The sequence below is a fragment of the Poecile atricapillus genome, chromosome 20 (assembly GCF_030490865.1).
Source record: "Poecile atricapillus isolate bPoeAtr1 chromosome 20, bPoeAtr1.hap1, whole genome shotgun sequence".
In the NCBI taxonomy this organism is placed as follows: Eukaryota; Metazoa; Chordata; class Aves; order Passeriformes; family Paridae; genus Poecile; species Poecile atricapillus.
The window spans coordinates 9,557,635-9,584,594 of record NC_081268.1 but is presented as its reverse complement, the minus strand read 5'-3'; the positions used below and the strand labels follow the sequence as shown (position 1 = coordinate 9,584,594).

Below are 26,960 nucleotides of genomic sequence, written 5' to 3'. Positions count from 1 at the left end.
GGCCGTGTGAGCCACCAGAGACAGTGAGAGAGAACTCCCTGTGACCACAAGAGATTAATTAAACAGTAAGCCCTAATTACTGAGGCTAAGGCTGACCGACTTACCGTGTCTGTAAAATAGCTGAATACTTAATTTAGAGTGTGGACATAACTTTCACCATTAGCTGAACAAACAAGGAGCAGCCGAGCTCAGCTGATGGATGTGAGGTTTCCACCGGAGCTGTCTCCGGCCCTGCTGCTCTGTCACTTCTGGGGATGCTTCTGCCTCTTGGATTTCCAGAGTGAAGCTCATGCCGAGCTGAGCCTGTACACGACTCCAGTTCAGATAAAGTCAGATTTGAGAAGCTGTTTCGACATGGAGATGCTGAGGGAGGCACCCAGACATCTCAGGGATTTGGGTAAGGGGGAGCTGCTTTCTAAAGCACGGACCTGCCCCGATCCTGGGGGATTCCTTGCCTGGCAGTGCTATTCAGCTTTCAGGCTGCTTCTCAAAGTCGTTGTCGTTTGCATTTCACTGCAGGTTTGGGAAAGAAAACAACAAAACAAATGGGGGAGAGAGTGAAAAGTGTGAAAGCAAAGCCAAACCCCAACTCCCAGCGCAAGGCGGTGGAAGTAGGGCAGCCAGCTCCTACTCCTGCCTCTCAAGAGCTTCCTTAATAACAATAACAGATCCTAGGAAGTGAGAGTTAATCTGTAGCTGCAGAGCTTTTTATTGTGTTTCTCCTTTTCGGCGTGCATTAACCTTTCAGATTTAGAAGGCTGTGCAGTGGGCATGGCTTTTTTTTTTTTTTTATAATTCCTATTGTCTGTGCTTGCTGCATGGCTCCAGAGCCAGCCCCAGACAGAGTGCCAGCCATTCCCCCATTAACTGCAGCTCATTGAGCACTTCAGCAGACCTCGAGTTGGTGTTTTCGGCGGACTGGAGGTCCCGAGAGGGTTTGAAGCCTCGCTGAGAACTCTGCAGAGGAGGAGAGAACAGCCCAGCATCACGGAACAGCCGAAACAGCGAAAACACCAGCAGAGGAATCTCGCTGCCTGTTTTGAGATGGGGAAAACGGTGATTTAAAGGCTGGAGGTGTGGCTGAGTGCCCGGGGGTGTTAAAAGTGCTCATGACAAAGCCTTGGGGACTCCCAGGTGTCCTGGCTCTGCTTTCAGCTCTGTGAGAGCACAAACAGCAACACGCTGCTGCTCCCTTAATTCCACAGCAGCAGCCATCCTCCAGCTTGGAAACGTGGTGCTCTTCTCCTTGTGTGGCCTCCAGTCCCCAGGTTCTTCACAACTTCAGAGAACTTTGGCAATCTGGGCTCTCCTGCACTTTGTCTTCGGGTGTTTCATCCCAAAACGTGGCAGGTGTGAGCCTGGAGCCGTTTTCCTGGCTCTTCATTTCTCTTCCATGCCTGAACAGTTTCTCTCACCCATCACTGAGAAGATGAAAAGCTCTCGGTTTTTAATCAGTGATAATTCTGACAATAACCCAGGCAGGGTGTGACTCCTGCTGTGCTGGGCTTTGACACCTGAGAGCTTTGGGTCCTGTCCAGCAAACTCCTGTGGGGTCAGGCACAGAAGGGCTGGGCTTTTGTCTGCAGCTTGCATTAACCCTTGGGAAAGTGACTGGTGACGTCCCCAAGTTTCTCTGATATTTTTGCCCGTCTGGCTCCAGATCTGGCCCTGCTGCTCTGTCAGTTCTGGGGATGCTTCTGCCTCTTGGATTTCCAGAGTGAAGCTCATGCCGAGCTGAGCCTGTACACGACTCCAGTTCAGATAAAGTCAGATTTGAGAAGCTGTTTTGACATCGAGATGCTGAGAGACATCCAGGCAAGTGTTCAGAAGAGCCTAAGGAGGGGAGAGACCTGAATCTTAAGGAGGATTAGATGTCTAATCATTTACCACAGACAGATATGTACTGAAAGACAGGCAAAGACTCCCAAATCTCCCTCTCCTGGTGATCAAGTCCTCAGTTAAATTGAGGTCCAAATAATGGAACAGAAGGTGTGAAGTTGTCTTTCCCTTCTGGCCGGTCTTGGAGACCAGTGGGGTAGAAATGATCTTAGAAATGCTGTGGAAAATGAAAATATGATGCCTCCAATACTTTTAAGTTCCTTTTATCTCTCATCTTCTCACAGGAGCTGTCTGTGTGCAAGCGTTGCTTCCCCACAAAGCAAACCCTCTTCTGGTGGTGCTGGAGCTCAGAAGGGAACTCTGGGCACCACTGAGGTTTCTTGTCCCTCTTCCTCCCTGTGTCCTGTGATTTCCTGGTGATTTCCTGTGAATTTTCCTGTGTGGTGCTGTTCAGGCATTAGTCCTGCTTGTTGTCGTATTTCCTGAGCTGAAAACCTCATTTTTGAGCTCATTTTTGAGCTCCCTGGGGCTGAACCCGGCTGCCACAGCCAGCAGCTGGGTTTGGGATTGTGATCCATCTATGAAGGAACTCAGTTGAAGAGGAACAGAAGGAGAACAGCAGCTCCTGGTGCCCTGGGGCTCACCCAGGGCAGGGAGGTGAGGTGGGGAAGGTGCTGAGCAGGGACTGAGCCGGCTCCTGCTTTCTCTCCCTGCCCTGCTCTGGGCTCCAAGCGCTGTTTCCCCATTCCCCTTCCCTCAAATCCATTTCAGCTGATCCTTCAAACGCTGCCCTGGGTCTGTGGGGGCCTGGCAGAGCTGTGGTGCTGTGGGGTTGGAATTGTTCCAGCAGTGCCCCCACCCCAAGTGATGAGCTCAGGGTCTCTCTTGCTCCACGTTTGTGCAGCAGCTGAGGGCAATTGGCCCTGGAGGTTTAGGACACGAAACAATGCCATGATCAGGACTTGCACTGGAGGAGCTGTGACTTCAAAAGGCCTCTTTTCCCTTTGTTCACTCTCTTATTCTCCATAAAAAGTATCTGAGCATCTTCCTCATGGATTTTACATAAAGCCACTCCACATCCTCTGGCAGACCTGAGCTCCAGCTTTAACAATTCCCTCTGCCTGCCTGGCAGCAGGATTTTCCTCCAGCACAGCTGGTGCAAAATGGGAGTGAGGAGAGCAGAAATCCCTGGCCAGGAACACCTTGGGAAGCTGCTTTTCTTGGCCTGAAGCTCTGGACCTTCCTGTGGGCTGGAAGGAGATGTGCAGTCTGTATTGTTCGTTTATTTTTAAAGGAAATGTGCTCCTGGGAGTTGCTCTGCTTGGTGATAGCCTGGATCCAGAGCCTCAAGATGGCATTGAAAAGGCTCCTCTGTTCCTCAGCCTTGCAAATTCGGATTAAATCACAGCCTACCTGCATTTCCCTGAGCTCACCTGGACAAAAGGTGTGCTGGGGAGCTTTGACCTTCCCTCTGAGCTACTCCAGGTGTAGGGCAGGATCCAGGGAAGTCAGGGCATGGTGGGACTCCTTTCCTCTCCTAAAGGAAGAAATCTTCTTTCCTGCTGCTGTTTTTGCAGATGTCCCCCCTCTGTCCTGCTCAGAGGGGGATGTTGGGGTTGTGTCCCTAAATTTCAGCCGCTGTCCCTGATGCTGGCAGCCTGTGCTGCTGCCTCTGGAGCACAGCAAATGGAAATCCACTCTGTGATTTACCCAGAAACCCTCCAGAGATGGATCCAGACTGTCCCAGCAGCTCCTGCCGGGACAAACAACCAGAGCCACGGGTGCCTGCCAGGATCCCGGTGTGCCAGGCACCCTGCAGGAACATTCCTGCCCTTCTGGGCCTTTTTCCCTGCCCTGCCAGATGGAAATGCTGCTCCATCAAGCCCAGTCACCTGCCTCAGGCTTGGGATGGGAGTGGAAGTCCAGGGAAACGCTTGGTTGCCTGGCAAAGCTGCTCGGGGAGGAGGAAGGCTCTTTGCTGAGCAGTGCTGGAGAGCAGAGTGATTTACTCACCTCTGTCTTCGGGGCTTGCAAGGAGGAGTCACTCATGACCGAGCCCATTTTTAGAATTTTCCATGGAATGCTCTTTGCCCTCCCGTAATGGGAGATTATGGATGTCTGACCTGTTTCAGTGCTCCAAATTTCTTGCTTTCTCTTAACTCCCCTGCTTTTCTCCTAATCTTAAAAAGCCCAACTAAATCCCGACGCTTCCCCCTCTCAAAGCCAAATAATCCTCGCAATTGCAATCTCCTTCTCTTCTTTAAGGCTTCCGATGCTTAAGGTCTGCGTGATCTTCCTTAGGGTGTGAAAAAAAAAAAAAAACAATCCAGGGAAAAAGCCCTGAGCATGCAGATTGAGGAAAGGGCAAACTGGTTTAACAGAGCATCCTCACGACACTCTCACATCATTTTCTCTCTGTCACGAACACCCCCACCGCCCTGGCTGCTGATTTCACTGCAGTGCTGTGGTGGGGAGTTTGTTCTGGGAGAGGCAGAGTGGTTCGGTGGCTGTAGGAGGAGAGATGGGGATGTGGAAGTCAAGATTTTCCCTGGTTCTCAATAAGACCTGATGCAAAAGACAACTCAGTTTGGTTTTTTTATTTTATTTTATTTTTTTTTTTACCTTTTTAGAGCTGTTGTGTCATCCATCCCCCTGGTTTTGTGAGCACAGGAGGATGAAGATTTGTGGAAACCAATGTATTTTTTCTCCATCTACTGATTTCCGTCTGAAGAGGTGAGTGATTATTGAAAATGTCATTTCCTCTTCTAGTGGTCACTGAGAAAAAGTCAGATTTTTCCACTGAAAAAGAACGTAGGAGATGTAGTGGCCAGAAGCACAAAAGTGAAAAATTAAACCTCTAAGTAAGCAAATTTAATAAAAATGAAGTGAGTAAATAAGTCAGCTGGGGAAATGACTTTCAGGTGAAAGATAAATCCACCACAGAATACAATGCAGTGAGGGTAAAAACGGGTTTTGGGGAAAATTTTAAAGAAAGAAGAGCTCCCTGCACCCTCCTTCTCCATCCACAAAATAAGGCAACTTTCCCATTTGTGTGGATCAGCTCGGCAGTGCCCGGGGGTGAGGACTCCTGGGAGGAAACATCGTCTGCATCCCTGCCCAGGGTCTGGGGGATGCTGAACCACTCCAGCCTCTGTCTCCGGGCAAAGTTTTTCCCAAAGACTCCAGCACTCAGCTTAATCTGCAAATAACCCAAACCTGGGCTGGGGGAAAAGGCCTTTTCTTGCATTTCCAGCAAGTGCAGGGGAAAGCAACCTCCAGGCTGGAGCTGCTTCTCTCTGCCCTGCTCCTCAGGGCTTGCAGACCCCTGTCCGTGTCTGTTCCTGCTGCGTGCGACCCTGGAGGCAGCAGGATGTGATTCACCTCCTTCCCTCGCTGTTTTCCGTGCCCAGAGCAGCTCCCGGCTCCCCTCGGCTGCCGGTGCCGCCTCCGGGAGCGTCTCCGGGCTGTGCTGCAGTGTGCCAGAGCCCTTCAGAAACCGAGCCCCGGCACAAGGAGCCGGTTCCTTCCGGAGAGTCACCCTTTGCGTCTTGCCAGACCTTATTTGTGTCACTTGTGGCTGCTGCCAGCCCTCCGACTGGCTCCTGAAGCCAGCAGATGTTCCTGCTCCAGGCTCGCCTGCTCGGTGGGTTGGTTTTGCACCGAGCTTGGATGACTAAGGCAAAAAACACATTAGCGGCGGAGTCCAGGCTTTCCTTGCCGTGGAGGAAGTGAAAATGCCCCCCTGTTGACAGCCCTGACTTCTCCGGAGGGTCCCTTCTCAAAGTTAATAGTTTATATCCCAAATTTAGCCTGAAATGCAAAAGCATTTCCTCGCCAGCTACTGCAGTGACTGTTGCCGTGCGGCGCTCCAGGAACAAGGAGGAGTTATCTCCCTGACTTGTGCTGGAGGGAAGCAACAGAGGGTGTTGGAATAAACAGGATTAAAGGATTTCATCCATAAATACAGGATTAAAGGTATCCAGCGCTCTGCAGGAGTCATTCAAACCAAGGAGAAACAAAGTAAGTTGTGCAGAAGGGCGCAGCTCTGCCCGTGCCGCACATCCCCGCATCGCCCCAGCCCCGTGAGCGCTGCGGGGACCGCAGCCCCCGCCCCGCATCCGCCCGTGCCCCGGCCCCGAGCCCCCGGGGGCCGCCAGCTGAGCCCCCTCCTCTCCCCGAACCCCATTTCCCACCGTGACCCCCCCGCCCTGGGCGTCCGCGGGGTCCTGAGGGCACGGGAGCGGTGACGGGAGCTGCGCTGCCCAGCGCCGCGGCTCGGGGCACCCGCGGGTGCAGCAGCTGGGCTGGGCACATCTGGGCAGGGCTGGGCACATCTGGGCAGGGCTGGGCACATCTGGGCAGGGCACATCTGGGCAGCGGAGCGCAGGCGCGGGGGCTGCCTCGCCTGTGCCCCCCACCCATCCAAGCTCTGCGACCCCCGGAGCGCTGCAGGGGCGGGGGGGACCGAGCCCTCCTTCCTTCCCCCGGGGAGTGGCCGCAGCTCCGCCGTATTTACCGGGGTGGGCGGCGGCGGCAGGGCCGGGCCGGCTCCATCCTCCCTCCTCCCTCGCCGCCCGCCCCCCGGTGCCGGTGACTGGAGCGGGCGGAGCCGCCGAGGCCGATTGGCTCCGGGCATCACATGCGGCGGGGCCGGGCCGTGGCGGAGCCGTGCCGGGCTGGGCTGGGCACGGCGGAGCGCTCCCGCGGCGGCCACGGCAGCAGCACAGCAGCCCCTTCCCAGCACACAGCACCCAAGGGACCGCGGCCACCGCGGCCACCCCGCGCCGCCCCGGCCATGAGGTCGGGCCGGAGAGACGCCACCTGTGCGGGGAGGTGAGCGGAGCCCCGGCACCTTCCTCCGACCCCCGGGCAGCCACAGCGGCGGGGAAGCGCAGGGGGTGGAGGAAGGAAAAGGGATATTTTTTTTTCTTTTTTATTATATATCGATCTATTTTTGCCGCGATCGATCCCGATCCCGCAACTGAAGCCCCCGGAGGGAGAAGTGCTGCGCGCTGTGATGCGTCTTCCTCTCGCCTCGGCTGCCAGTTTGGATTGTAGCGCCCGGCTCCGTGCACTGCGAGGATGGCTCGCTTTGGGGATGATCTGCCAACCCGCTATGGAGGTGGAGGGCCGGCCGGGGCTGGAAGAGGGAGCAGCCGGCAAGGTGGCCCCCAAGCCGGCCAAAGGATGTATAAACAGTCGATGGCTCAGAGAGCCAGGACTATGGCTCTCTACAACCCCATCCCTGTCAAACAGAACTGCTTCACAGTCAACAGATCCCTCTTCATCTTCAGTGAAGATAATGTTATACGGAAATACGCCAAGCGAATAACAGAGTGGCCATATCCTTTCAGGGAGGCTGTGTGGGCACGGGGGGGAAGGTGGGGAGGGGGAGAGGGAGGCTGGGGGGCAGAGACCCCTCCAGGCAGCGCAGGGCGAGTGTCTGGTGCTGCTGCAGACGGTGCGATGGGTGTGTGTGCCGGGGAGCCGTGTGCCCGACATGATGCACGGCCGTGGCAGTCGGAATACGGGAATCAATCAGGGAATCAGGGAATCATCAGGGAATCGCTTCCGTGGGAGCACCGAGGGTGCTTTTGGTGTGCTTGATGCCAGGGGTGTGTGTAAGCCATGTCAGGGTGTCTTTAGGGGTGAGATGTACAGGTGCATGGATTGACATTTCCTGCAATTCAAGTCAGGTTCTGTGAGGTTCATGCCCATGAATCCTGATTTTTATTTCTGTCTTGGAGCCTTTCAACTCTTCTGCCTCCCTGCGAATAGAAGAAGGAATGGGGGATAAAAATGGTGACACCTTAGCACTGAAGCTGCATCGAGAGTAGGGGACATTGAGAGCCCAGGTAAATCCCAGGAATGCAATCATTGCAGCTCGGTTTTAGCACATCCCCTCCGGAATCCATTGGAATCAACATGAATCATGGCACTTTGATTAGGTGCATAAGCCTAAGCTCAGGCTGCACGATAAAAAAATTCTAATTAGCAAAGCCTTGTGGCAGAAGTAGGCAGCAAGTGGGGAGAGGGATCATCTGCTGTATTGTGAAAGGGGCAGATGCTTTCTGTCTGAGACCCAGCTCCCAGGCCAAGTGAGCTGCAGAGAGGAGGGGGTTTTGCTCGGAATGATGCTGAGCCGTGAGCAGAGGGGAGCAGGCTGGGGCTCGCAGGGAGCAGATTTTGTGTGTGTGTGTGTTTGTACAGGAGTGCTTTACACAGAGGGTCTCAGGGGAGCCGGTTGTTTTCTTTTCATTTCATATCACACCCCTATTAATCCTCAGCTAACAGCAGCAGGGCCTCCTCCCAGCCTCCTAGCAACACTTTCAGTTGCCACAGAGGCCAGCTCCTGCTTAGACTTCCCCAGTTTTCACTTCCTGAGGGGCTGACAGGAAAAATACACCAGTGGAGTCAATGCACTTCCCTTCTCTCTGAGCACACACAAACACGCATTGATCTTTCTGTCCGTATTATACAATCCCAGCGATTGCTGCAATTCCTCATCCATCTCTCCTTCCCTGCATTTAAGTCTGGATAAACAAGCCCCTAACCCCCGGTGACAGGCAGAGCATCGCCTTGACTGCTCGGGTAGACTCAGTTTTTCCCTTTCCTGCCTCTTGGGAGGTTCGGCTGCATCTTTCCGGGGGATGCGGGGAGGGGACCCCCGGCGCGGCGGAGCCGGCGGGACCGGAGGAGGCACCGGCCCTTCCCGGCGGGGCGGGCGGGCGGGGTCGGGAGCTTTCCGCGGTGCTGGCTTGAGCTGCCCTCGGTGCTGGAAGGAGGCTGGCCGTGGTGCTGAACAGAGCTGGGCACGGTTCTGAACCGAGCTGGGCACGGTTCTGTATCTGGGCTGACCACAGTGCTTGAGCTGAGCTGGTGGTGGTGCTGAGCTGGTGGTGGTGTTGAGCTGATGGTGGTGCTGAGCTGGTGGTGGTGCTGAGCTGATGGTGGTGCTGAGCTGATGGTGGTGCTGAGCTGATGGTGGTGCTGAGCTGGTGGTGGTGCTGAGCTGAGCCGAGCACAGTTTTGAAGCCAGGCTGACCACAGTGCTGATCAGAGCTGACCACGGCACTGAAGCCGGGCTGACCGTGGTGCTAAGCTGAGCTGACCATGGTGTTGAGCTACTCTGACCATGGTTCTGAAGCCAGGCTGGCCACAGTGCTGAGCTGAGCTGAGCTGAGCACGGTGCTGTGATGAGTTTATCACGGCGTTGAGCTGTGCTGAACACGGTTCTGAAGCCAGGCTGACCACAGTGGTGAGCTGAGCTGACCACGGTGCTGAGCTGAGCTCATTGTGGTGGTAAGCCGGACTGCTGGTGGTGCTGAGCCAAGCTGACCACCGTGCTGAGCTGAGCTCCCCGTGATGCTGAACCAATCTCTCCACAGTGCCAAACCGAGCTCTTGGCCGTGCTGAGCTGAGCTCTCCTGGGTGTTGTGCCTGCGGTGAGGCTCGGCGCTGTCCCTGGTGCTCAGCTGAGCTCTCCGTGGTGTTCAGAGGAGCTCCCCGCAGTGCTGAGTCTGTGTCTCCATGGTGCTGGGTCCATCTCTCCCTGGTGCTGGGTCCATCTCCCCATGGTGCTGGGTCCATCTCCCCGTGGTGTTTGGTCCATTTCCCCATGGTGCTGGGTCCATCTTTCCCTGGTGTTGGGTCCATCTCTCCCTGGTGCTGGATCCATCTCCCTGACATGCTGAATCCATCTCTTCATGGTGCTGGGTCCATCTCTCCCTGGTGCTGGGTCCATCTCCCCATGGTGCTGGGTCCATCTCTCCCTGGTGTTGGGTCCATCTCTCCCTGGTGCTGGGTCTATCTCTCCCTGGTGCTGGATCCATCTCCCTGACATGCTGAATCCATCTCCCCACAGTGCTGGGTCCATTTCCCTGACATGCTGAATCCATCTCTCCATGGTGCTGGGTCCATTTCCCCGCGGTGCTGAGTGGACCCATCGCCCGCCCTCAGCCCCTGCTGTCTCCCCTGGCGCGGCTCTGCCCCGGGAGAGCTGGGGCTTGGCACAGCTCAGGGTGGGAGATGGTGGCAAAAAGTAATGGGGGACCTGGTGCTGGATTTGGGTTCTTTCCCTCTTCCCTCCTACATCCCCAAAGGGAGCAGAGGGTTTTGTTCTCACCGAGAGTGGGCATCGCAGTCGAGCAGTAATTTCTGCTTTAGACCTGTGTAGATACTCTGAACTGAACTTTTCATGCCCATCACTTATTTGCACCATGTGCTGAAGTCAAATGTTTCTGAAGAAAAATTCAGCAGATGGTGTTTAGCTGTATAATCTATTTGGAGGCAGTTTAGCTTATCGATCTCATTGAAGAGCAGTAAGTAGGAATAGGTTTTTATTTCCTTTGGACCTTTCGTTTTCTTGCTCCCAAATTCCTTGAGCATCTCAGACTGTGTGTGTGTGTCTCTAACTCTCTCAAAGGAGAGAGGAGCCAGCCGCCTACTTTTCTTCCAAACACACCCCAGAAAGAACCGAGGAAGTCAAGGGGAACAAATGTCTTAAAAAAAAAATATGAAAAATCTTAGAATGCTCAATTAATGCAACTCTGTGGGTAGAAGCAGGATTTGGATGGGGCTCTCCTTGTATTGTCCAGTGTCTTCTTTAACTTCTGCTCCCCACTCCATTTGAATACATGATTTTAGCTACAATCATAGCCAATTGTATTGTGCTGGCTCTGGAACAACATTTGCCGGATGGAGACAAGACACCGATGTCAGAGAGATTGGTGAGTTGCATTCATTCATTTTCATTGTTTTTTTTTTTTTCTGTTCCTGGTCTAATACAGAAAGCAGTCGGCCACGGGGTGTTGGGAGTGTTTGGATCTATTTTAAAGCAAACAGACAGGCATTGATCTGACAATCAGGAAAAATCCGTCACGGCGAGGATAACCGTCCCCTCCCCATCCCATCTGCACAAGAATGCTTCATCACTCCAGCCAGCCCTGCCCAGCCATGGGAGAGAGCTGGACCTCCTCTCACAAATTCAAACTTAGGTTGTCTCTAAACCAGGACAGGAAGGGGCTGATGAATGCTTAGAATTATCTTTGGAATCAAATGAACTTCCACGTAATTTTAATTTTCCCAGGGAGTGCTAGAACGGAGTAACCTTTTAGGATTTGTGTGTCTCTTCCTGCCACAGATCCTTGGAAGCAAACTTTGGGTTCAGATGATTACACTTCCTTTCAAAAAAAAAACAACCAAAAACATGCAACCAACTCACAGAGAACAATTTACCCACAGGCTTTATGGTAATGAGCCAAATTACCTTATTTCAAAAGAAAATAGAAGAATAGCTTCAAAATAATTCTCCCATTTATCATCACCGTAGGAAAACTGTGCAATTCTTGCTTTGATTTTTCTTCTGCTTTTAACGATCTGGAACGTCTTGCATGCCTAAATGCATTAATCCTAGTGCACGTTGAAAGGATGGATAAATATGGATCCATATGTGTTTTCCATGTCGATGCTATATTATGCAAACAAAGATAACATTAGGCTTGCTGCCAGAAACGAGAGCCTCTGAATAGGGATTGCTGCAGTTCCCAAGGATGGCCCATGCTGGTGGGCAACTCTCAGAATCTCATCCTCCAGAGGCAGGAAAAAGTGTGTCAGAGAGAAATCTGGAGAGTCAGGGTCAGAATTTGCTGCTGGTTTGGGAATGGATGCGCTCCTGCTGGCTGCCCTCCTGCATGGGGCTTGCTTTCTCTCTCTGCTGGAATTATTTTTAGTGGAGAAGGTACGAGGATGAAATGAATCAATGGTTTTATGTAGATCTTTCTGCCATTCTGTCTTTGTGTGCCTTGGGGCTGGTTGGCAAGGCCAGCTTGGGGGTGTGAGCAAAGCACAGGTTTTAGAGCCAGGACTGAGCTGGGAAAGTGCCTTCTGTGGGTATAAACATACTGATTAGAGAGGGGAAAAAGCAGTTTTTAAGATGTTCTGGTTTGGCAATCCTTTGGTTCATGTTGGTTTTATGTTTCTCTGTATCTCTTGATTCATAAGGGCATCCTAGAGGCATTTTATTGTCATTTTCCCCGGTGTATTAATTCCATTTTACAGTGCACACACCTTCAAATCCTGCCTAAATCATTCCAGAGAGGGGCACTGGCATTGCCACTGCACAGTGCCAGAGAGCTGTGTGAGTTAAATGCACATTTAATGCTCTGCCTCGGAGTGGAAGGAAGAATTAACCCCTGGTTTTTGTCCCAAGCATTTATGTTTGATCCAGATATCCTGAAGCCATGTCAACTACAGCACATTCATAACTCTGAAGTATAAAGTGATTTTTACTGAGAATATTTACAAGTCATGAAATACTTCTTATTTTCAACATAAGCTGGGAAGAGTAAGTACTGTGAGGAAGAAAACCTGTCTTCTAGATTTCAAAGCAAAACCTCTTTAGAAATCTCCTGTTTCTTCTATAAACTGGAAATTGTTTCATTGAAAATGTTACAAATCCATGTCAAACCACAGTGGGGGAATGTTCCCATTTACATTTCCCATACATTTGCAGGTTTGTTCAGCCAAATTCTGAGTCCATGCAGAACAATAGGTGCTTTACTGCTGTCTTTAGCAGGAATGGAATTGGTCTTTTTTTGGGTGATGGTTAAAAGGTATGGCTTGTTTTTTCTCCTGGATTCATTAAAGATCTCCAAATTGGAGATCATCAGTGAAGAGTTAATCAAGGATATGAGGTGCACATCATAAGCCTTTTGTGGGAGATGTCAGCAGAGCTGTTGAAGGAAAACTGAAGTTGCCCTGATAATTTGTTCCACAGATACAAAGAAAAAAAATTGAGATTTTCTGTTAAATATGGTAAAAAAAGGGAGGAGCCCATGCAAACATTTCAATTATTTTTTGTCTTTTAATCACAGTTTTCCTCCATTTATCTCCCCAAGGCCCAGGATATGATCCTGCAGTGCCATCTCACCGGGCTGTTCTCTGTGCTCCTGTTATTGTCAGACAGGGTTAACTGTGTCTCACCACATGAAATATTCCAAGATTCTGAGTGTCTGAGTTAGGAGAATTCTCTCTCTGCCCATTTTCTGTATTCACAGAAGAGCATTACTTGGCTCTGGGCTGGAAATTGTGATCAAAATCAGGGCAATGAGAAAGCACCAGCCTGGTGATCAGAGCATTTAGTGGAGAGCTGGAGGACTGGCTCAGGTCAAACAAGAACCAAACTCATTCTCCCAGCAGCAGCAGACTGACCCACCCTGAGGCTCCTTCCTGCTCCAAGCTGGGAGTCCCACATGCTCTGGATGTTGGGAATGTTTCCCTCCCATCAGAGGAACAGGTTTGTCCATCTCCACGCAGTGCCAGCGGGCTGTGGAGCCAGCCTCCCTCTATCCCAATAAATATTGCTCTGTTTGTGCACACTGGAGCTCTGCCAGCCGCAGAGGTGCTGAGGGAGCCGTTCTGAGCATCCCAGAACCTGCTGGTGGCAGCTCCAAATGTGGGACTGGGACCTTCCCATCCCAGCCCCGAACGGCCTCGTGGCTCATGAGGCTCTTGGCTGCCCACACCGACACCTCCTTCTCTCCCTGTCTCCTCCCTAACTGCTCAGTTCTCCAGGAGAAGCTCCAGGAGACCTCTCCCAGGAGGACAGTGATGATTTCAGAGCTTCCAGGACAGGAAATCTCTTTTCTGCCCCTCTGCTGGAAGGCACTGTGGGATGTTTCCTGCAGGCTCGGGGTGTTTGGCTCCCCTGGCTTTTGGATGTGAGGACAGAACATAACTTTTCCCGGATTTTCAGCGTGACAGCTTTGGCAATTTACTAATGGATCCCATCCCCAGGCACTTAGAGCAGTGATATGTGAGCTGCTCATATTAACCTTTGCATGAACAAAGCCTTTCACACCCAAACCTCCCCAGGCTGTCACAGCCGAAGGCCAAGGAAAGACACCAGGACGTGGAGCAGGAATGGTAATGACTTTCCAGACTCAGAAGTTGTTTCTGATCAGAAACATATTGATTAAATGTGTGTTTGGCCCAGTCTCAAGCTCTGCTGTGTCCACAGCAAACAACTTGCTGGCACAGCTCTGGCTGCTGCCCAGATTCTCCTCCCTCCTTCCAAGTACGCACGAGGATCCTCATTCTCACCTGCTCTGCCCCTCTGGGACCTGAGCAGGGGCACAACCTTCGCTCTGAAGGGGCTTCAGGGTGACTCTGAGCTGAGGCAGGGCCATTTCAGCCTGCACAGGGCATTCACCCACGTCCTTCCCTCCTTCCAGCACACACAGTCAGGCAAATCCTTCTTTTTTCAGCTGCAGGACCTCTCCCCAGTGGGGGATAAATTTTATTTTTCATCTTCTTGTTACTGCCCTGATTCTCGGGCTGAATCAGTGCAAATTTAGGCAGGCTTTAGAAAAGACCCTCTTTCTTTCACCTCTTATTTCCCCAGCTACTCCCTGCCAACCCTACAGATGAGAGCTCTTCTTTGTAATAAATACCCAAATCCATCTGTGAGCCTTCCTGCTTCCCTAGAAGCTGAAAAAAAACCAAAAACCCCAACTCCTGACCCACTTCCTAAGAGCTCTGTGCAGCCCTAACTTTGGGAAGAGCACATCCCATGGAAGCCTGGAGCTCCTGGAGCCTGGCTCTTTAAAGCTGGGAGCTGTAACCACCAGGCACCTGACCCAGATTGAGCAGAGACTGGAGGAGATACCCGGCTCCAAGGAAGTGAGGGAGTGATGTGGAGGAGTGGATGTGGGTAAAGGTAGCTCTTTTTGTGTGTCTTGGAAGAGCTAATTTTAGAGGCACGCGAGTAGTGGTGGGATGGGAATTTGGGATGGGCTGGGACGCCTTTGTGTGCAGGAATTATCTGGAACTGTTGAACCAGGAGCTGCTGGGGGGGGTTGAAGAACAGGTGGGTTGGGCTGTCAGAGGGCTGCTGTACCCAGGAGGGAAGGCAGAGGAGTTGTAAGGAACTTCTGGCATCACACAGGATGATTTCTGACCCCTTCTCCCTTATTCCCTCTCTTCTGCTCTGGGTTGGAGCCCTGGGATGCCTCCAGCTCTCGCTGTGGAGCTGCTGGAAGAAGATGTGCATTGTAGGGTTTCTGTTGAAGGTCATGAAAGGTCTGGTGGCCTTTGTTCCTGATTCTCTGTGGGTAAACAGCGCTGAGATTGGCAGCTGGAGCTCTGGCAGGGGTGGCTTCTGTGTCCTCTGAGCAGCACCAGTGAGGCACAGAGGGCTTGGAGGTGCAAACCCCTCCTTGGCCGGGGGGAGAGCAAATTTTGGTTTTCATTTTCTCCTCTCCATTTCAGCCAGTGGGAGCTCAAGAGGCCTCTGGTGTGTTTTGCTGCTGGCCAGGCAGTACCTGGGGGTGTCTCTGTGGGTGACTGGCCCCTCTCCACAGGGGCATGGGATGTGGAGCTGCTGGGGCTGGGAGCTCAGGAAGGTGGAGGGGAATAGAGGCAGCACTGGGTGGGAGAGCTGTTCCCACTGAGGTGTGTAGGGATATGGGGAACAAAACTCAAATTCAGGCACTGATGGAAAAAACCTCCCCAGGGGTTGCATTTTCCAGCAGCTTGGAGACATCCTGGGTGACTGGAGCTCTCTGGTGGGCTTGCTGAGCTGGGCCATGGCCAGCCAAGCCTCCCTGGGAGAGCTGTGCTGGCATCTTACACATCCCAGGGGGGTCAGGCTGGAGGGGACCACAGTGGTGACATCTGGGGACACCTCCCTGCTCCAGCAGGGCCACCCCAGAGCACGGGGAACAGGGCTGATGTTCTGGAATATTCCCAGTGAGGGACACTCCACAGCCTCCCTGCTCTGTGTGCAGGGCTGGGCACTGCCCAGGGCAGAAATTCTGTGTCCTGTGCAGGGAAAATTCCTGGGATCAATCCCTGCTCATTCCTCTGGTGACACTGCTGGACCCCAGAGCAGAGCCTGGCCCTGATCTGACCCTTCCTGCACCTCCAGGGACAGCCAGGGACACCCAGGGACACCCAGGGACACCCAGGGACAGCCAGGGCTGAGGGCCCCTCTCAGCATCACCTCTCAAGGCTGAACAGGCTCAACTTTTAGGGATGAAAACCTTAATTTCTGCAGCAATTGCTCTCCTGAAATGTGGATCTGTGCCAGAGCTGAGCAGGAGTTGCCGTGCTTGTGTCAAACCTGTTCTTCCTTGGTTCTGGGACCACAAACCTCGACATTCCTGCTCTTTTTCCATCAGAGAACAAACAATCCCCTCTTGTCATTGGGAGAATTGCAAAATATGAACAGCTATGCCTCAAACAGCAGCTCAGCTCTTTGGTTCTGCTGGCCAGAAATGCCAAAGCCGCTGTAAAAGGGATTTCTAATCTCTCAGTGTGGAAGTTTGCTTCTTTTTTGGGTAGGGCTGCTTTGCTTCTGTTGAATTCTACTGAAAACCAGGACCCAAGGCACATTTGGAAATTGGTTACTGGTGCCAAAGCTGATGAACAAGTTCTTGAAATTGATGCCCATCACTTTTACCTCTTGCTTTGTTCCCGTTCCTTGCCCAAATCTTCCTTCCAAATGTGAATGCTTCCATTTGGCACTGACTTTGTGTTGAAACTCCTGTCAATAAAGCCTAATCCTGAGAGATCTGGTGCAGAGATGAAATAAAAGGTTTAGGAAAATTGTAGAGGCTGAGTTTGATTTTCTCTGTAGTGAGCAAGGACACGAATCTGGGATCTCAAGGGATGTGTTAGTCTGCACCATGGACCTGAGACACAAATCTTGCTGTTGATGGGAGGGGTTGGGGATTTCTCCCTGAACCAGATCCCCAGTGAAAGGAAAACAAATGAGGCTGCAGCTGTGAAAATTGATAAAATGGAGGAGAAGGAGCGGAGAAAGAACCGATGGAATAAATGATAAATAAATAATTTCCTGTCAGTGCTGTCAGGCTTGCTGCGCTGATTTGCACCCCAAGACACCCTCTTGTTTCAGGTTCCTGGATGAATTGCAGAGCATCTTCTACACCAATAACTCCAGAAACCTGTCATCTCTAATTTAAATATACCCTTAGAGCAAAATTTCCGCATCAAAATTCCCTCCAGAACATTCCGTAAGGGTGGAAAGTGTGGCGTGAAACCACCAGGATGAAGGCCAATGGAACTGCCAATTCGTAAAGAAAATTCATTCCAGAGAAATAATAATGGAATTCCTCCCTGAGCTTATTTCCAGTAAAGTTAAACCTTCTAATTTCTGTTCAGAGAGTGGGGAAGGTGTGAAGCTGGTGCCTGCAGCTGTTTGGAGGGCAGGTTGGCAGAGCAGGAACGTGGATATCTCCTTGACTCCTTTAATTTCCCTTCTCTTCCAGGACGACACCGAGCCGTACTTTATTGGAATATTTTGTTTTGAAGCTGGTATCAAAATCATCGCTCTGGGCTTTGTTTTTCACAAAGGCTCTTACCTGCGCAACGGCTGGAACGTGATGGATTTCGTCGTGGTCCTCACAGGGTGAGTGAGCTCCTCTCCCCCCGAGCTTTTTGGGGATTTTCACCCTGATTTGTGCTGTTTCTTTACTCTGGGTTGGGCTGGGGCTGGCTGAAGTGGAATAGAACTAAAAACCTGCATTTCTGGCTGTAGTAAACCCAAGAATGGCTCTTGTGCTGGATGAGTCACTTGCCAAGCGTTTGAACCAGCTCAAAAGTGGTTTTAAGGATATTTCCTTGTGGATATTCCAGTGTGTATCTGATCCAGACACTTCCTGACATTTCTGTGACTTTGCAGGTTCTAATTGCCACTGGTACTTGAACCTGATTTAAATCAATTTATTTTCTGACGTTACAGGATGACTTTAGAAGTCAACATGGAGTGGCACTAACAAATTAAATGCATCTTATTTTTAAGCTGTTACAACTCTGAAATGGGCCGAGTTTCTGCAGGAATGAATTTATTCCCCTATAAAATAACTTTTCTCAAAAGAATTCAAAGGTGTTTGAAAAGAATTCAAAATGTCCTATTAAGGATGGAGGTGAAAAGGTTCTGTGTGCATTTTGTACCCTGGTTTGAGATGATATCACTGATCTCTCTCTTGAAAATGCTGACAATATTTTGCATTATGCATTGCAGCAGTTTCTGTCTATTTATATAAATAGAGGGTGATGCTGGTGGATAATGAAAACATAAACATGGACACTTCTACTCTACAAATTGGGCTTTAAAGCCTCAGAGGAAACGATCCAAAGGTCTGCGTGAGGTCCTGAGCTTGCAGCCTTCATCTTGGAAGGATTTCAGTTCATTTCTCCCCAGAAACTGCAGCCTGGCTCCTGCTGTTGATATTCTTCCCATTATCCATCCTTTCCCACACCTTCCCTGCCTGTGTGTGTGTGGAACGTGGATATTCCCTGCTCCTGGTGCTGGTGTGGAGTAGGGAAATGCTTGCATACATATACAAATGTGTTCATTAGCTCCATGATCACTGTAATTCCATTTGCATTCATGGCACCCTGTGATACAGCACTCCAGAGGCCAAAGGGAATTCTTGATGTATTAAGAGGAGGAGAATAAATATGCAGGGCTTGATTCTCCTGCTGCTGGGGCTGGGTATTTAATCAATAGAAACTTCAGTGGAGGCACAAGGAGAATCAGATTTCCATACTTAGAAGCAGGGGGTACCAGGATGAAAAGAGAATTAGCACAGATGCCACAATTATTCTCACTGAAGCTCTGTTCTGATTCCTAGCTAGCTCCACGCAGTTGCGTCAAAAAAAGAAAATAAATATTATTTTAGAAATAATAAATTATATATATATATAATATATATATAAATACAAATATATATAAATAAAAATATAATATATAAAAATATAAAATATATATTTTATAAATATAAAGAATATATTTATTTAAATTTTAATATATATTAAATATTTATATGTAAGCAATATAAAATAAGTATAGATAAAATATATAATAATAAACAATAAAATATAAATATATAAATACTTCTTATAAATATATAAATAATGTTATGAATATACAATTAATTTTATAAATACAGAAATAATTTTATAAATATAGAAATAATATATTTTAATTTAAAATATATATTAAATATTTATATGTAAGCAATATAAAATAAGTACAGATAAATATATAATAATAAACAATAAAAATATAAATATAAAAATAATTTTATAAATACATAAATAATGTTATGAATATATAATTAATTTTATAACTATATAATTAATTTTATAAATATATAAATAATGTTATAAATATATAAATAATGTTATGAATATATAAATAATTTTATAAATATATAAATAATTTTATAAATATATAAATAATGTTATGAATATATAATTAATTTTCTAAATATATAAATAATTTTATAAATATATAAGGTATAAAATCGAGGCCCTGATTCTGGAAAGGACTTTGGCATTGGTTGAATTTATCCTACAGCAAAGCATTCCAGCATATGCCAGAATTCAGCTGACTCCAGTGGTTCTCTACTTAAAGTTCAGGCTCTACAGAAAAGCTTTTCTGAACCCCAGCCACATTGTTTAGGCATGATTTGAATTATTTTTATTTATTTATTTTTTCCCCTCTGTGAACTCAAGACTCCAGAGTTTGTTTGGTTTATTTTACAACCCAGACATTCGGAGTTTTGCGGCCGCGGGCACCCCAGGGCTGGGTTTCTTGTGGGAGCTGCTTGCAGCACTGTTTGATCCTGGGAAATAATTGTGGAATATCAGCTTGATGAGACAGCTGGAACAAGGACCCCCGGTGCCATCTGCAGCCCCGCGGGTGCCTTTGAAGCGCCATCCTGTTAACGTCACCGCTGCTGTTTCCAATGGTGACACCAACCGGGCCCTGCTGAAATCCGCTCTACAAGGGCTTCCCACCAGTGCAGGGGTGGCAAGGGCTGCAACTCATCGGCATCGACTCCAGGAGTCATCTCCACTCAGGAGATCCAGGCCTCTGATGCTCCTAATTCCAGGGATGGATTTTACGAGGCGCTTGAGCTCGTGCCTGATTTTTGGCCTTAGGGGGAAGCTGCTGGAAATAACAGAGTTACTCATGCTCGGTTTGATGCTTTCCTGAGTATTTCCAGCCCAGGTGGAGGGAGCACTGAAAGCTCTGCAGTTTCAGGGGGTTGAATTAGTGTTTTCTCTGTGGCCTGGTGTGTTTTGCTCTGCATTGCCCAGATGATGATGAAGTTCTTAGCTCACTCCTGTGTTGCCATGGGGCTGTGATGGAAAACTGGAGCTCCTCTTGCTTGGGTTTCCTTCGGTGGCCAGAACCCTTTCACGTACCCACTGCCTGCATGAGCTCAGGTGAGAGGGGAAACCTGGCCAGGGATGTTTATTTGAGACAAAATCCTCCTCATTTCTGTATCAAGACTTCAAAATCAGCTTGATAAGTATGAAATTTCCTGCTGACAAACCCTCCAGGGAGGGCTGCAAGGTGGTGACACGAGTGGCACCTTCATTTTCATTTCTGTGGAAGGCAGACTCAGATCTGTGTGTTTCAAAAAAATGATCAAGCTGTAATTTATTAGGGAATAATAAAAAGGGACATTGCTAAGCCAGTACTTAATGTGTTCTTATAAATATAGATAGGTAGGACATCACTTTTTGAAATATCATTTTGCTACTCTATCAAAAGCTTCCCTTTGCCATATGTGCGAGATTTCTACTTGAAAATGTTACTTCATGTTTCCCAGGCAGTGCTCAGCTCCAAAGCTCAGTTTTACATTGATCTTCAATGTTAGAGAGGGATTTTGATTCCTCCTCTTTTATTTTCTTTTTTACTTCTGTGTAAGCACGAAAGATCATGAGAATGTTCCATGGTGCCCCACACAGAGCTGTGTACCTGCTAATCCTGCCCAGTGCCTGTTTTTATTAAGGTAAATGGTGAATGTCAGAAAACCTGATCTCATTTTCAGCTTTTAGCTAAGCCCCAGAAAAGCAAAGAGCAGCTCTGCTCTCATTCTCTGTTTCCATAGGAAAAAGGCCAGCCAGAGTCTGGGTGTGTTTTGGAGGAGGCTGTGGGGGAAGGCTCTGCATTGATTGAACTTAGCCTTATGTAAATATTCCAGTGATCATGCAGCAATCCTTCCCACCTGCTTTTTCCAACCCTTTTTTTTTCTTCCTTTTCATTTTTATTTTATTTATTTTATTTTTTTTTTTTTTGGCTACTCAGCGCCTGCACACTGGAATTATCGATAAAGATATTTTTTATCTACCTGCAATGAGGGAGATTTTGTTTGTCAAAAGCAGACAGCAGAACTTGTTAATCAGGAAATACATCAGGGCTGTGCTCCATGCAGCCAGGATCAATATCCTATTGAGCTAAACTCGAGTCTAACAGATAGTGGCCCAAAATGGCTTTGGTTTGTTGTTCCAGAAAACACTCCCTCGGTTTCTTTTCCCAGCAATGCTGTGGTGCCTATTTCTCATTTGCTTCCAAGGAAACCTGTGGATCTGCTGTTAATAAAGGCCTGGGAAAAGAATAGGTTGTTCTCCTTGAAAGATTTTGTTTCCTCTGTGATTTTTTTAGCGATTTCTGGTGATCTCCACCAGTTGTAGACGAGTCTCAACGAAAGCTGCTCCTGCTGGGATGGGCCTGGTGCTGCTGGGGAGAAAAACACACATTTTATAGCTCCTGCTCATTTTATTTCCACCTTTCTGTGGGCTTGCATTGGCTCCAGTGATGACATCACCCATTAGCAGCTCTAAATCACACAAAATTGCAGTTTCTCAATTGGCCTGGGACTGGATGATCTTAATGCACTTTTTCTAAGGTGGAGGCAAAGGGACATTTTAACTCTTGTTGCTGCGTGCTTGGGGTTGAAAATCTCAGAAATCCAGAGAGCTGTTCTGGGAACCAGTTTGTCCTGTCCCCAGATTCCTCAGCTGGAGCCACGAGCTCTGATTCAGGGCCTGGAGGGTTCAGACCTGCTCCTCTTGGACTTCATGGGAGGTTTTCTCCCGGGCTTTGGATGCAAAGTCTGAAGAACTGCTGGGTTTACATGGAGCTGGTGTCAAGGGGAAGAATGGAGAACAAGGCATGGACAAAATGACATTGATCATTGATTCCCAAAATTCAGATGTCCAGGGATTTTTGATGGGGAAAAAAAAGGCTTTTAAACCATGGTGTCCAAGGGGCCTGTCCTCAGTTGTGTTTTGGAGCTTGTTTATACTTTTGGTTTCATCATATCATAGATAATGGGCCTCAGGGTTTAATTCCATACCCCAAGAAAGGAGCTGCTTGTCCCTTTTTCATCACCAGATACCTGAGATTCCCCTTGGTGCCTTCTAGTAAGGTTTGAAGAATTCCTTCTCCTGCATGCCTACGGTTTTGTGGAACGCCAGCATTTCCCCAGCCAGAGATTTATGCTGCCCAACCTCCCTGAGGCTGAGGGACTTTTCTGTGAGGGCTTTTCTGTGCACCACAGGCCTTTGCTGCTGCTCTGGTCCTTTCCCAGTTCTGCCACATCCTCATGGAGTGACCACAACCATGTGGTGTTTGTCCAACCCCAAGAGCGGCTGCAGGCTGGTGTGAGATAACAGAGTGCTTGACAGGACCGTGCTCTGTCCTTTATGAGCAGAATTAATTTCTTTTGGCTTCCAATCAGCCTGGATTAAACACTCTCGAAGAGTCCTGGTGGCTTGTTGAGCCAGTTGGATCAGCTGCCTGGATCTCTGGGTGGGACTGGCAGAGACAGCGTGTGCCAGGCCCGGAGCTGCCAAACGATGTGCACAAAGTCTCTGCGCGGGTACGGATGTCTCAGGCTGTCTGGAACAAATTACAAAAGCCAGAATTATCTTGATTGTCTGAGAAATGTGCTCCCAGCTCCTGATGCTGCTAATAATTTGGAAGGCAACTCATTTAGCAACAGCATCAAGCCCTGCTCATCCTCGATGTGAGCGGTGCTGGTTACCAGGATCATCCTGCTATGTGGGCAGTGGGAGCTGCTATTCCTGGTGCTGCATTTGAGGAGCAGCAGCCTTGGATGCAGCGATGACTGACAGAGTGGGAGGCACAGGAACCACCCAGCCCGGGCTGTGCAGCAGGTTTGGACCTTGGATGTGCCCCTTTGGACCTCCCAGACAGGGGGTGGGGAGAGAGGTGACCAGGGAAGTGTTTGAGAAGGAAATGCCTGGTTAGGGCTGGGATTCTTAAAGCTGTCAAATAATTCATAGAAGCTTTGGCTCCACCATTTCTTTCTTTCCATGTGCCTGTGCATTCAGAAGCCCTTAAATGAGGATATCTGAGCTCTGGGGTTGGCTCTGGTGTACTTTGTTTACAAGGGTGACAAGATGAGGGGAAATGGCTTCAAACAGAAGGGAGGCTAGGATGAGATACCAGGAAAAAATCCTTCCCTGTGACGGTGAGGAGGCCTTGGCAGAGGTTGCCCAGAGAAGCTGTGGCTGCCCCTGGATCCCTGGAAGTGTCCAAGGCCGGGCTGGATGGGGCTTGGAGCAGCCTGGGATGGTGGAACTGTCCCTGCCCAGTGCCACTGGATGGGCTTGAAGGTCCCTCCCAACCCAAAACCTTTCTGTGATCCTTTGATTCTACATTCCACTCACAAATAACCATAGAACTAATTAGAAAAATGAAATTCAAATGAAACCAACCCCCTTGGATGCCCTGCAGCACCCCTTTAGGTAGCTGCTCAATGTTTTGTTTATCGGGTCTGGGGATGTGGGGAATGGAGGGGTCGGAGGAGGGAAGCGCAGATTTCCCTCTGCTTTCCCAAAGTGGAAATTCTGGCACTAGAAAGCAAAGCAGAGCAACAACAGGAGTTGGGGAAAGGGATACTTTGAGAAGGAGCAGGCCAGTCCTGGTTGGCTGTCACGAGGAAAAGGAGCTGTTTGGTTGGGGTTGGTGATGGACTCGGGGCAAGCGCTGTCGGCGCCGTGCGTGAGTCATGCCAGGAGCAGAGCCTTTATGGATTTTAATGCAGCTGGTCCTTGTTTTCCTTTCCTTTTATGCTCCAGTGATGGATGGACACTTGCTGGCTCAGAAGAGCAAAGGGTCCCTTCTGAAATGAAATCAGGTGGACAAGACACAGGGAATTTACCTGCAAGGTGTTCTGGCTGGTGGGTGAGGGCAGCAAGGGAGGAAGGCGAGCGACCAAACCTTCACTTCTGAAGCAGAGAGTTTGTAACTGGGAGGGAGGAGGGTGTGTGAGGTCTAAGTTTGAACAGAAATTGTTCTATCCTCTGTCCCTTGGCTGTCTGGGCTCTTGGGGAGCTTCTCTTTCAGAGAAAACTGGACAGGGAGAGAAGGTTTGAGGGCTCTAAACCCATCTGGTGAACGTCCCCGGTTCCGTTTTTACCCAGTGGGGCAGCAGCTTCCTTGGGACTGGAACTTGTTTTCCATCTGGGCTCGTTTCTCTGAGCAAAGGGGGGCCCAGGCTGTGCTGAGCTTCTTGGAGTGTTAATTAGGGCTCGTGTCTTTTTTTGTTGCTTGTAGTGGCTTTTCTGCATCGATTTTGGTGGGGGTGGCTGGAGGCAGGTTGAGAGAAGCGGGTGGGTGAGTAATTGTGTGGCTGGCTGCTAAATCAGGAGACTTTCCTGGGCAGAGGAGGACTCTGGGCTGTGCTTAGAGGAAGGCTGCAGATGGTCCCAGCCCCTCAGAGGACCTGCAGGTGGGGACAGCCCTTCCCTGGTAGAAATTATCCTTCTCTGGCTCTGCTCTGGTGGTGGAAAACCAAATGTTTCAGGTCAGGGAACTTCTCAAGGGCAAACAGATAATGAGATTGATGTGCTGCTCTCTTACTTTATTAAAAGGGACTGCGAGGTATCGAATACCTGGGATGGGAAGTGGTAATGATGGAACAGCACAAGGAGCCAGGAAGTCAAGGCACAAACAAACCCCATTTTTATTAAAGAGAGAGGAAACAAAAGCATCCAGGTTTCCAATCTTGTGCCCACTTCCACGTTTTGTGCCTGGCTGTGCATCCTGGAAGCTTTGTGCTCACAAAGAGGGGCTGCCAGACAATATTTATGGGTGTTTTCCTCTCCCTGAAGCTGGGCAGCTGTCAGGTAAAAGTGACCATCCCAAGTGAAAGCAAGGGTTGCTTCTCACGGCAGCCAGAGCTTTATCAAAGACAGGCAGGATCATTAGTCCAGAGTCCAGACAGTATTTTTAGCTTTTTATGGCTCTCAAAGGCAGGTGGGTGGCAGGGAAATATTGTCTCTTGTGAGGGAAGCAGCTGCACAGGCAATTGTGGAGCCTGCAGGTGGGAAGAAGACTCTGGACCTTGGGATCTGCTCCTAAAGTGTGATCCTGCCCTGGCAACCGTGTCCTGTGGGCACCTAGAGGTGGAAAACACTGGGTGTGGATATTGGGAATTCAACCCCAAACCAGCAAATCCAACTGCAGCTCCAAAGTGCTTTAATTTCTTATTTTTAATGCTTCCTAGCTTAAAAACAAAAAACAAAAAAAAAAATTGCCAAGCCCAAAATACCCAAGTCCTGTGTGTGGTGTTGAGTGCTGTCCCATAATTAGATGAGGAGGAGGGTGCAGGTTACCTCAGACTCCTGTTTCTCAAATTCTGCTGTGTCCCAGTTTGGATGGCAAAGTGCCTGCTCATCTGAGAGGAGAAGAACCTGCCTGTGACTGTGGAAAAGGGTGAGGATTTGGAAAATCAGCCTGGTTTTAGCTGAGTGCCAACAGCGCCCCGTCTGCACACGCGTCCTTGGATCCTCACCCCAAAGGCTTTGGGGGCTCTCAGACCATTCCCCTCCTCAGGGCACTCTGAAAACATCAACAAGACTTGGATTTGGAGAAGTTGGATTTGGAAAACTGATTTTCCATTCTGCTCTTGCTGAACCAGCAAGGAGGTGTGTAGGATGCTCTGGCCAGGGCTCTGAAAGCTGGCTCTAAAGGAGGCGTGAATTCCAGGTAGAGCCAAGTCCAGGATCAGCACCTGGAGATGCTTTTCCACACAATTCCACAGGATTTTTTTGTTCGACTTCATCTCTCTTGCATCTTCTCTGTGCTGAGGGGTCTGATGGGGTTGGGACAGAGGATCCTAAGTGAATGAGGTCAGGCTGCAGGATGGATCCTCTGGATGAACTCCTGACCCTGGGAAGGCCATTTCTTCCTCCTGTGGCACACATCAAACCTGTGAGCTGAGCTTAGAGGCTTTGGAAAATTCCCTGATCCTCACAAAGGGTCATGTCCACCTAAACAATGCACAGGAGAAACCTTTCCCTCCTGGCATGGTCAGCATCAGCTAAATGTGTGTCTGACACAATTTTGTCTCCTCCCTTCTCCGTTTTCCCATGTTTTGGTGCCCAGGACAGTCACCTGCTGTGGGTTTTGGATTAATAAATGAAACCAGCTCGTTGGCTCGGTGATCTCAGGGTGGAGCACTCAGGAAACAGGTCAGGCTTTTCTGGTGGATATTCTTATTCTGTCAGTGCTGGAGTTGTCTTGGTTTCCGAGCTGGCTGCAGGGCTGGGTGTGTTTGTGTAGGTGGTTCTCGTGATCAGCTGCAGAATTTTAAAAGCCTCCCTCTGGAGCAAGAAGTTCAGGTCACTCCTGAGTTAAACCCAATTTTAGACAATAATGGGTTTAGCTGCTGGCTCAGTTCAAGTCAGTTCAGGTTGGGCTGGGTGAGATTTAAGCAAGGAAAGGATCAGGAATAGAGATTGGAGCAGTGCTGGGCTTCCCTGGGAATAGAAATTGTTCCAGGGGCTCTCCAAAGAGGGGAGGGCTGCTCTCAGCCAGGAATTGTGGGCAGAAGGTTGTTCCTTAGGGAAGTTTCTGAAGAGGAGGTAAAATTGACTCCTTCCTTTGCCTCATTACACAAATTCTCTGTAGGGCTCTGCACAACTGGAAGGTTCCAGAGTCAGACTGAGGCTCCAGGAGCACGTTGATGGTCCATGGGATGATGTAGAAGCAGAGAACTGAAGGACAAAAATGAGCAGCTTGGAGAAGACTGAGGCTTTTCCAGCTACAAAATGCTCCTGTGCTGAAGGACTCTGATAATCAGAAATACTTGGTTGGATGTAACTTGCTTCCAGTTCAAAAGGGACTTAGAAGAACTTAAATTGGGGCTCTCAGCTTATTTTCCAATTAAAAAGAACTAAAAAATGAAGACAGTTCAATCTTTCAGCCTTTTGGCTCAGTTTTCCCTTCTCAAACACCCTGAACCATCCTTAAATAAAGTTTGGGC

General features: G+C 49.4%; 1 protein-coding gene across 1 annotated transcript in view; it reads left to right on the top strand.

Moving 5' to 3' along the window:
- Positions 1-6,921: 6,921 nt before the first annotated feature.
- Positions 6,922-26,960, top strand: part of CACNA1B (calcium voltage-gated channel subunit alpha1 B) — a 182,184-nt gene continuing 162,145 nt past the window's right edge. The window contains exons 1-2 of the mRNA XM_058854000.1: positions 6,922-7,200; positions 17,130-17,269. Coding sequence (XP_058709983.1) covers positions 6,922-7,200; positions 17,130-17,269 — 419 coding nt within the window. The remainder of the gene's footprint in view (positions 7,201-17,129; positions 17,270-26,960) is intronic.